We start from the raw sequence: 11,026 nt of genomic DNA, 5'->3' as shown, positions 1-11,026 counted from the left end.
AAATTAAGGCACTTCTGCCCCATTTATGTGTAAAGCAAATTGGCTAATTTACATATTGGAAAATAATTTGTGTACATCCAAAACAGTCATCTTTAAAAACATGTGGGAGTGGATTTAATGCTCATGTAGGAATCAGCCTATTTCAACCTTGCGGGGGGAGGAGGGAGAGGGAGAAGAATAATGCTCTCCCACACACATTCTGCCCCTTCCTCTTCATGCTTTCCACCCTTTTGTGCATCTCTAACCTGTGAGGTGGCTGGAGAAATCCTATTGTCACTGAGCTGAAAGGCTGAGAGCAGCAAGGAAAAGAGAAGAGAGAACATTATTAAAAGGATATTGAAACATTCTAGAAAGTACAGAAAGGAGCTGTAAAAATCATTCAAGGGCTGGAGAAAATGTCGCAACTAAAGAGCTCAATTTGTTTATCAAAAAGAAATTTGTGAGGGGACTTGCTTATAGTGTACAAGTATCTTCATGAGGAGAAAGAAATTACAGCATATGCAAGGTCTTGTTATTCTACCAGAGGAAAGCATAACAAGAACCCATGGCTAGAAGCTGGATCCAGACAAACTCAAATTAGAAATAATGCATAAACTTTGCTCAGGGTATGTCTAGACTACATGTTTGTCAGAAAAAGCTACGCAAAATGCACTCCGCATTTTGTGTAGGTTTTTCCGATACTTTTGTCGGAAAAGGCTTTTCTGACATTTGGACCATCTAGACTGGGCCAAATGTGGGAAAAAACCTCTCTTTTGAAAGCCCCCTTCTTCCTCATAGAACGAGGAATATAGGGGCTTCCAAAAAAGCGTGTTTGCTCTTCCGTTAAAAAAAAGTGGAAGAGCAAACTTGTTCCCTAGACGCAGCGGAGTTTTTTTTGGGATACATCCCGAAAACCCCCGCAGTATAGCCGTACCCACAGTAAGGAGAAGTAACCACTGCAACAGACTACGAAGGGAAATGATGGTTTCTTCAACTCTAGATATCTGCAGAGCTAGACTGGGTGCCTTTCTGAAAGTTACGCTTTTATCAAACACAGTGGCTAGGTCTAGACTGGCATGATTTTCCGGAAAAGTTTTCCGTTAAAAGCATTTTCGGAAAAGCGTGTCTAGATTGGCCATGGATGCTTTTCCGCAAAAGCACTTTTTGCGGAAAAGCGTCCATGGCCAATCTAGACACGCTTTTGCGCAAAAAAGCTCCAATCGCCATTTTCGCGATCGGGGCTTTTTTGCGGAAAACAAATCTCAGCTGTCTACACTGGCCCTTTTGCACAAAAGTTTTGTGCAAAAGGGACTTTTGCCCGAACAGGAGCAGCATAGTATTTCTGCAAAAAGCACTGATTTCTTACAGTAGGAAGTCAGTCCTTTTGCGGAAATTCAAGTGGCCAGTGTAGACAGCTGGCTAGTTTTTCTGGAAAAGCGGCTGATTTTCTGGAAAAACTGGCCAGTCTAGACACAGCCAGTCTGAGCTCAAAATAGGGGTAAACAGAGTGAAATTTAAGGGCCTGTGATCTACAGATCACATTAGATGTTCTATGTTCATGTTTGGCCTTAAACTCTGTGACTCTATGAATAGTGTGTTAAGTTGCCTTGCCATAAAATGGTGGTTCACACAAACTGGAAGCTAAAGCAAACCACGTAACTGTGGCTCTTTGATAAAGATCCTATGTGTGCCAAATTCAAAACTAATGGTGACTAAACCATTAGATTCCTGAACAAGGCTAATGAGTTGGTTTAGTAGTGAATCTGTGGCTCCATTTTAACTCAAAGTATTTGTCTGCCAATTAACTTAAACTGTCTCACTTGTAAGTGCTAGTCTAGATTTCCACGTTTATTTCGGCAAACATGCCCCTTAGGTTAGGTCAAAATCCCTATAACAAGATGGAAAGTGGCGAAAAAATCAAAGGGGAGGGCAAAGTTGGCGTTCTTGGCAGATCAGAGGTAGGGGGATGCAACAAACAAACAAGGTCCATGGTAGAGCCATGCAGGATGCTGAAGGATACTATCTAGGGTCAGACCCTCTCTTGGTGTATATAGGCCCAGCTCCATTGAAATAGTTTGTATCAAAAGCAGATCACCAAAATCAGGGGTGGGCAAAGGGCTCTCTGTGGGACGGATGTGGCCCACCATGCCAGAGGATCTGCTGCCTTGCTGCTCCTGAACCCCTAGGCCAATCAGGGGTGCCTGTGAAATCTCCTTGCTCCCGCAAGAGTGCTCAGTGGCTAGAGAGACACTCTGGCTGTTTGAAAACAGCTACATTTATCTCTAGCTGCCAAACGCTTTTGGGGGGGAGGAGGGAAGCTTTTTGCACTCACCACCCCTAAGCCAATCAGGGCCTGCGCACAAAGTCTCTTGCATCCTGTCCCCGTCCTGCCAGGGGTGTGCAGAGGTTAGAGAGACATGCTGGCGGTTTTAAAACTGCCAGTGTGTCTCTTTAGCCACCGAGCATTCTTGTGTGTGGGGGGGAGGGAGGACGAGAGGAATTTACACACTCTCTCACTCCCAGGCTGATTGCCCTGGGGGTGGGAGAGTGGCAGGGGGCCAGATTCACCAGCTTAGCAGGCTGGATCTAGCCTACAGAGGACCTTTTGCCCACCCCTGGGCTAGAGAGACAGGCCTGATTAGCCTGGGGTAGGGAGAGCAAGTGAGATCTCCTTCCACCAGCCACCTAGATGAAACCGCCAGCTTTTTAAACAACAGCTGAAGTTTCTCTCTAGGGGGTTGGGTGGGAGTGGGAGGGGGAAGACTTCTCATGCTCCCCCAGACCAATCAAAAGTCTCCTGGCCCCACCCCTTCCACCCAAGGCTCCATCTCTTCTGAGGTGGCCTGGGGTCACTTCAGAAATTTCTGATGTGGTCCCCTTTTAAAAATTATTGCCTACCCCTGACCGAAAGCATTTGTGTGCTGGAATAAATATGGGTATGTCTACACTACAGCGCTAAGTCGAACTAACTTAGTTCAAATTAGTTAATTCGAACTAAGCTAATTCGAATTAGCGCATCCAGACTTAAAAACTAGTTCAAATTAGCGTTTTGCTAATTCGAACTAACATGTCCACACTGAGTGGACCCTGAACCGAGGTTAAGGATGGCCGGAAGCAGTGCCGGCAGGGCATCAGATGAGGACTTAGAGCGTGGAGCTGCTGTCTCAGGCTAGCCGAGGCCTGTGCTTAAAGGGACCCGACCCCCACCCTGGACAGACAGTTTTCAGGGGTTCCCCGCTTGCAAAGCAGTCCTGGCTTGGAGTGCCCTGAGTGCCCACACTTGGCACATCACAGCACTCGGCCATCAGCCCGGCTGCACTTGCCGCAGGCTGCCATCCAGAGGGGGGGTCAGTCAAGGGGCTGCAGGAGAGCTTCCACCCCGAGGAGCCCGCAGAGCCAGCCCAGTCCTCCCCATTGGGGGCGCGTACCCCATTCCTCCCTCACCTCCTTCCACTTACCCCTCCCTAGCCCCCCTTCCTGATGTACAAAATAAAGGACACGTGTGTTCAAAAATAGAAACTCTCTTTATTGAACAACACTCGGGGAGACTGGGAAAAGGAGGTGGGAGAGGGGAAGAGAGAGGGTGGGAGAGGGGAGGGCAACTAAAATGATCGGGGGTTTCGAACAGGTCCCATATGAAGAGAGGCTAAAGAGACTGGGACTTTTCAGTTTAGAAAAGAGGAGACTGAGGGGGGATATGATAGAGGTCTATAAAAGCACGAGTGGTGTGGAGAGGGTGCATAAAGAAAAGTTCTTCATTAGTTCCCATAATATAAGGACTAAAGGACACCAAATGAAATGAATGGGTAGCAGGCTTCAAACTAACAATAGAAAGTTCTTCTTCGCAAAGCAAACAATCAAACTGTGGAACTCCTTGCTGCAGGAGGCTGTGAAGGCTAGAACTAGAACAGAGTTTAAAGAGAAGTGAGATAAAGTGAGGGAGGTTGGGTCCATGGAGTGGTATTAGTCAGGGGGTAGAAATGGTGTCCCTGGCCTCTGTTTGTGGAAGGCTGGAGATGGATGGCATGAGACAAATGGCTTGGTCATTGTCTTCGGTCCATCCCCTCCAGAGTACCTAGTGTTGGCCGCTGTTGACAGACAGGCTAGTGGGCTAGATGGACCTTTGGTCTGACCCAGTACGGCCATTCTAAGCTCAGGGCTCAGGGTCGGGGGTCTCAGTGGACCACCTTGATTTTCATGCACACCTGCTCCTGGGTGGCCAGGCTGGCAGCTCTCCTGCCCTAGACGGCCACTTTCCTGTGCCTAGTGCGGAGGTCGTGGATGAGGTCCACGATGTCTGCACTAGACCAGGCGGGTGCCTGCCTCTTGTGGACCTGGGCAGGCTCCCGGGAGCTGCCAGCCTGGTCCCGGGAAGAGGGGGAGGGCTGGGTGGCAGCGGGTGGTTGGATCGAGCCGTGCCAGGTGCAGGGTCTGCTGGCTGGGTGCTGGCAGGCTTGCACCTGGCACGGGCACCGTAGGCAGACCATGCCCCTTTAAGGGCTCCGGGGCCGGGAGGGGGGCAGAAGTGTTTCTCTGGTGGTGCCCAGAGTGGCCACCAGGGCAAGCTGGGGAGGGCTAGCCTCCCACTAGTTCGAATTAAGTGGCTACACAGCCCTTAATTAGAACTAGTTAATTCGAACTAGGCATTAGTCCTCGTGGAATGAGGTTTACCTAGTTCGAATTAAGCGCTCTGCTAGTTTGAATTAAGTTCGAACTAGCGGAGCGCTAGTGTAGCGCCTATTAAAGTTAATTCGAACTAACGCCTGTTAGTTCGAATTAACTTTGTAGTGTAGACATACCCTATAAGTGGATCTACTTAACACACACTCTTGTACGGTTGTCACTACTTAGCGATGTTGCATGGATTTAGGTAAACCAGCATATCTTTATGAATGGGCATTCCACATCAGCTTAAACTAGGTTTACAAATAAAAAAGTAAAATTGAATAGTGAGAAAGGGGAGGGAGAATATTTCAGTGGCTGAGATGAGAGCCTTGGACTTGAGAGACAAAGTTCAGTTTACTGCTCCACAACAAGCTTCCTATGGGCTCTTGGGCATGTCTTGTAGCCTTTCTGAGCTTCAGTTCCCCATCGTGAAAGAGGGCATGGTAGCATTGCCCAACCTTACTCAGATACTGCATTAAAGGCAACATCAGCACTGAAGCTAGACAGTACATGAGCTTGTTATATTTGATCAGGCTTTTTAATTTTAAAGGATCAGTTACAGAAACACTGAATATTCATTGTGATCAGCACTTCCAGAATATATCACATGTTTCATATGGACCCTGGCTTTGAGTGTATACAGAATCTTTATTTATAGGACAAGATACCCTACTTTTGAGCTGTGATAAGATCAGAATTGATTATTTAAACAAAATACTGTTATCACTGTATGCAGGTTGACAGAAGACCATAAAGAATACAAATGTTAGCTTCATCTGGACTATTTTCATAATTAGCAAAGGAAACACACTCTTAAGTTAAATACACCAACATCATTTGAAAGCCTTTTAATGTACATTTCCCCGGAACATACTCCTAGAGCTGAAAGAGAAGGAAAAAGAGTCTTTATAGAAGTAAGGACTGGAAGGGACCTCAATAGCTCATCTAGTTCTACTCGAAGCAGGACTAAGTGTTATGCTTATAAGAAGCACATGGGATCATTCTTTCAGGGGATAAGGCCCATACGCCACATTTATTGAGAATATAATGCAAAACTCAGCATACACATTTAGGCTATGTCTACACTCGCGGCTTCTTGCGCAAGTACAGCTGTTCTTGCGCAAGAATCTGCAGAGCGTCCACACTGCCCGCCCGCTCTTGTGCAAGGAAATTTACAGTACGGCATGGTAAGAGAGGGCTCCTTGCGCAAGAGCTATGCTTTTTTTTAACAGGAGCTTTTGCGCAAGAGGGCAGTGTGGATGCTCAGCAGGGATTTATTGCGCAAGAAAGCCCTATGGCTAAAATGGCCATCAGAGCTTTCTTGCGCAAGAGAGCACCCATACTGCCATGAGCGCTCTTGCGCAAAAGCACAGCTCACACGTGGCAGTGTGGATGTTTTCTTGCGCAAGACTTCTTGCACAAGAACACTTGTGCAAGATGTTCTTGTGCAAGAAGCCACCAGTGTAGACATAGCCTTAGATAACACACAGACACACGGTCATACACACAGTGCCACTAATGATGTTTATAGTTACCATTTGAGGCGTGGACCAACCTAGTGGACAGCTGGATGGACACAAGTGTGGGAAGAGCTGGGTTCTATCAGTTGTGATCTGATGCTCTGAGGCCGCTTGGCAGGACTAACCCAGAGAACCATGGCAAAGCGGCTCATTTTTATAGTGGTTTGCCATGATTCAGACCTATGGTTTTTACAGTCCTATTCAATTACTTCTGAATGACTGTTTACCTCTAGATTGTTTTCCTCATCACCGTGTCATCAGCATTTTAGATGATGTTTTCAGGGCATTTCCTCAAACTGGTTTTGGTCAGATCAGCTAATCGTGTCCCAGAGTGGATGCTTGCCTCATTTCCAGGGTCACCAGTTCTGCTAATTGTTTTAGCATCAGGCATGATGGATGTTTTCTAATTGTCTCCAGGGCTCTCCAAGTCTCTCACTTCTTACCCATCTGGACATTTGGGATGGCTTTCACACACATGCATCCATTCCTCACTTACACCAAATAATTTTAAAGACCATTTCAGACAGGATTACATTTTAGAAAGGATTATATGGCAACTAAAGAAATGACAAGGGAACTGTACACAATATAGGAAGCACAACTTAATTTGTAATGCATACAAAAAGCAAGGCCTTATTGCAAACAGTGTAATAAAACCTTCTCCTAAGATAAAAAGAAATTACCATAATATGTTATGGTCTCTCCCTGCCTTAACATACGGGTACGCACTTATCAGCTTACTAGATGCCTATCAACCAATGGCACAAACCATTCCTTCTTGCTAATTATGAAGGGTAGTTGGCAGGATGAAACAAAAGCATATAGAACTTCTAATCAAATTGTTATATAGGACTTATTACCTTCATTATACTTACTCAAACACTAAATTACAGTTTGGTTACATAAGAAAACTAGATCAGTCCTGCCAGGTGTTTGTCTAAATCCGTGGTCCCCAACGCGGTGCCTGTGGGCGCCATGGCGCCCGCCGGGGGATTTCTGGGCGCCCGCTGGAACATCTGGGTTGGCCCCGCTCCCGGCGCGCGGCACACGCATGGTGCCGGCTCCAGGCCCGGGACGCATGGGCGGCCCCTCCCCTGGTCGTGCGGCACATGCGCAGGGCCGGCCCGGCCCCAGCCCTGGCCCCAGGGCACATGTGCGGTGCCGGCCTGGGGCGCGTGGCTCGTGGGTGGCCCCGGGCGCGCGGCCCATGCGCGGTGCCGGCCCCGGGCGCCCGGCTCGTGCGTGGCCCCGCCCCCGGGCGCCTGGCAGCCATGCAACGTTGGGGACCACTGGTCTAAATCATTTGACATCCTGAATGACTTCATCTCCAGACAGAAAGAATATAATGGTTGAGGAGAAGTGGGAATGGTAGGAAAAGCAGGGGAAGGGGGAGGGAGTGTGCACGTAGACCCTGGTGAGTGGAACACTAGAGAACTCTGGTATGGTGCTGTGATCCTAAAACCCCCTCAATGCCAACTGACAAAGGAGTTATAAACAGGGTTGGGCAAGATTGAAAATTTTGGCCTTACCCCTATATCAGTGTTTCTCTTGGGCTATGTCTATACAGCAGCATTATCTCAGAATAACTGACATGATTCTGAAATAACATAGTTTGCGTCTACACCGCAAGCAGCTATTTCGACACAGTGTCAAGCTGGAGGACTTGTTACTCTGACTCCTGTAGCCCTCATTCTATGCGGAGTAAGGGAAGTTGGAGGAAGAGTGCTTTAACTCGGACTTCCTGCTGTGTAGGCAGCGCCAAGAGCCGAAAGAAGCTATTTCAACTTAAGCTATGCAACTGACGTAGGGTACGTCTAGACTACCGCATTTTGTCGATGGAAGTTTTGTCGACAGATACTGTCGACAAAACTTCCGTCGACAAAGAGCGTCCAGACACATTGAGTTCTGTCGACAAAGCAAGCTGCTTTGTCGACAGAACTCCGTAGTCTGGACGCAACGTTACAGGCAATAACACCTTCTGTCGACAGAGTTCTGTCGACAGAAGGTGTTATGCCTCGTAAAATGAGGTTTACCAGCGTCGACAAAACTGCTGAGTTCTGTCAACGTTATGTCGACAGAACTCAGCGGTAGTGTAGACGCTGGTATAGTTTTGTCGACAAAAGTGGACTTTTGTCGACAAAACTAGGTAGTCTAGACACACCCGTAGCTCAAGTTGCATAACTCATTTCAGATTTAGCCCTGCTACCTAAACATGTCCTTGCAGGTCTTCTTTGCAATAGGAAATAAAGTGTACTTTTGACATATCAATAGATGTTGAAATCCATGTGCAGTGAAATCCAGCTGTAGCTTAAAGACTTGTTAGTCGGTCAAGGTACAAACATTAGAAGGGCAGCTACACTTGGATTTTAACACATTAGTAAACAAGTTACAAATTTGCCTTTTTCCTACTTGGCTGAGCTTGCAAAGGCAGGGCTGGATTACTGCATAGACAAGTAGCCACTTATCTAGGGCCCAAATTCATAGGATAGAACAAACGTAAACAGTGCTGTGAGACCACGAGACAGGTTATAATGCCACTCCCGCATATTTGGCCTTTACTTCTCCATCACGATAGAAGGGTGCCCCAGCCAAACCAGGACCTGTGGTCACCTACGGTCCAGCACTGGGAGAACCCATGTGAAATCTTAGTCTCATCTTGACATTTTTCTATCTGTATGACAATCACTTTTGAACGTCACATCTAGTCAATTCCAAAATTTCAGGGACTGTCCTAGGCATCAGTGGCCAGAATTCTATAGGTTTTGGGGGAAAATAGAAAACCACAATGGGGAAATCAGAGACACATGAAGCCCCTTCCAGCTTGATGGCAGAGCCATAGTCTCAAACACCTCTGCAATTCTCTATAATTTATACAGCTGGCGGAGGGGCATGTTCATGCCTTCCAATATGATCATACCCATATTTCTGAACTGTATCCATCGTCCCAATAGAGTTTAACATGGCGATACCCTGGCTGGCTTAGCTTCCAGACAGAAAAGTGGGAATGGCGGGAAATAGGTGTATTCATGCAGCCTCTGGCTGGGTGTTAGCTGGTGGCCGGGGTAGTGAGTGGTCTGTGAGCCCTATCACACACCCGAGTCCTCAACTGCTAGGACAAAGTCCCTTCACAGCGGGAAGTCAGGGAAGCTGACGGGTGCCTTAAGGTGGTGCAGAGAGAGCTGGTTACACCTGAGTCTTTGACTGCTAGGACAAAAGTCTCTTCACAGCGGGCAGCCAGGGAGGCTGACGGGCGCCCCAAGAGTCTGCCCCGTGGAGACGGCACGACCCAACGCTCAGCTCTTACTGCATTCATCCCTGACTGGCTATGATTCTTTTAATTGTGTCTGGTTCTGTTACAGCAACACGAGGAGTCAAGTTAAAGCTTAAACAGTTACTATTTTATTGTTACAAGGCAAGCTTAGCTGTTAAATGTTACTGCTGTTACAGATAACACAGCCACTACAAAAGGACAAGACAGAAATTACAATAAAAAGTCACTTACAGGTACCATGAAACCTGTATATGGGGTTAAAGTATATGGGTAGATCTCCAATTAGAGTGGGGCACAAATTTTATACCCTGTGGTCACGTAGATGCTTCTCTTGTCATTAAAATGCCAATTAAGTTAGAACGTCTTTGTGAGGCCCATTCCTATAGGGGGTCCAAAGCTTAATTTGCACCTGTGAGGTGGAGGTAACTAAATCATTAGGGCCAGACATCCTTTTTCTGATGGGGTAGCCAATTCCTCTTCTGGGACGGTGTGTGTAGGCATATCAATACTGGTACCAGCCATAGGCCCCTGACCACCTGCTGGCCCAATTGTCGCTGTTATCTGGTTCCTGTCTAGCATCCAGGGCCATTGTTATTCCAGCACCTCTGGAGGCTCTGGAGCCTTTGAAGACAGAGTTTCGCTCTCAAGGATTCTCTCTCCTAAGGATGTTAGAGGGAGGGAGGGGGGGTTCTGTCTGGCTACACTGGAGGGGGAGGGGGGAACAATAGAGGAGTCTGGTACGGATGTGGGACCCTAAAACCACACAGTGTCAACTGGAAAAGGGGTTACAAGCAAAGCCTGATGTCAGTGTGTACACTCAAGTTCACCCAAGAGTGTTATGGAAGATCTTACATGAAAACAGTGTCAGGCTGGCCATTGGTATCATGAAATGCATGCATAGATAGCAGGCCCGCAGATGGGAGAGGAGCAAAGGGGGTAACTGACCCAGGTCCCAGCGATTCAAAGGGGTCTGGGGTTTTAGCCACCACTGCCAGTAGTGTAGCAGTGGTATAACTCAGGTAGGATGGGGCCCTAACAAATCATGGACCATATGACAGCCAAAGACCAGTGCATGCAGAGTCGGCAGAGAGAGGGATGAAGATACACATGAGTAAGGGTTAGTCTACCTTCAAAGGCTTTGCTGGGATAGCTAGACCAGTGTAACTATGTTAGTGAAGCCCTGTACCTGAGACACAATGCATGCTCGTAAAACGAGTTCTTTTGCCAGGATGCTCAAACTACCTCTCTCAACCACAAAGCAGACAATGAAAAAGATTCTTCATCTGATATAAGCTGCAGCTACCTGGTAACTATGACAGGTGTGATTTTCTGACCAATGTAGCTGTACAATGGTACTAACTATCTCAGTGTTGTTAGACCCGGTCCAAGGCAAGGGGCTCTAAGAGCGTGGCTCAGCACAGAGTTTATAGGGCATTGGGGGTGTGGTTATTCCAATAGCTGGGGTGAGGTCCAGATCTGAAGCGGTAACTCCAGGAGGAGGATGGAAACTGAATCTTTGCAGGAGGCTTGTAAAGAAGAGGAAGAGCTCCATTTTGGCAAGATTCTCACCTGCACAGATTCTCCGACCTGT

General features: G+C 47.4%; 1 protein-coding gene across 2 annotated transcripts in view; it reads right to left on the bottom strand.

Moving 5' to 3' along the window:
* Window positions 1-9,540: 9,540 nt before the first annotated feature.
* LOC102460160 (cytochrome P450 2K4-like) overlaps window positions 9,541-11,026 on the bottom strand; it is a 34,063-nt gene continuing 32,577 nt past the window's right edge. For both annotated transcript variants that reach the window (XM_075923367.1, XM_006137028.4), the window contains one exon: window positions 9,541-11,022. In XM_075923367.1, the coding sequence (XP_075779482.1) occupies window positions 10,835-11,022 (188 nt within the window). In that variant the 3' untranslated portion in view covers window positions 9,541-10,834. The remainder of the gene's footprint in view (window positions 11,023-11,026) is intronic.

Source organism: Pelodiscus sinensis, chromosome 3 (genome assembly GCF_049634645.1).
Source record: "Pelodiscus sinensis isolate JC-2024 chromosome 3, ASM4963464v1, whole genome shotgun sequence".
Classification (NCBI taxonomy): Eukaryota; Metazoa; Chordata; order Testudines; family Trionychidae; genus Pelodiscus; species Pelodiscus sinensis.
The sequence above is the reverse complement of the archived record's forward strand: the minus strand, read 5'-3'. Positions and strand labels throughout refer to the sequence as shown.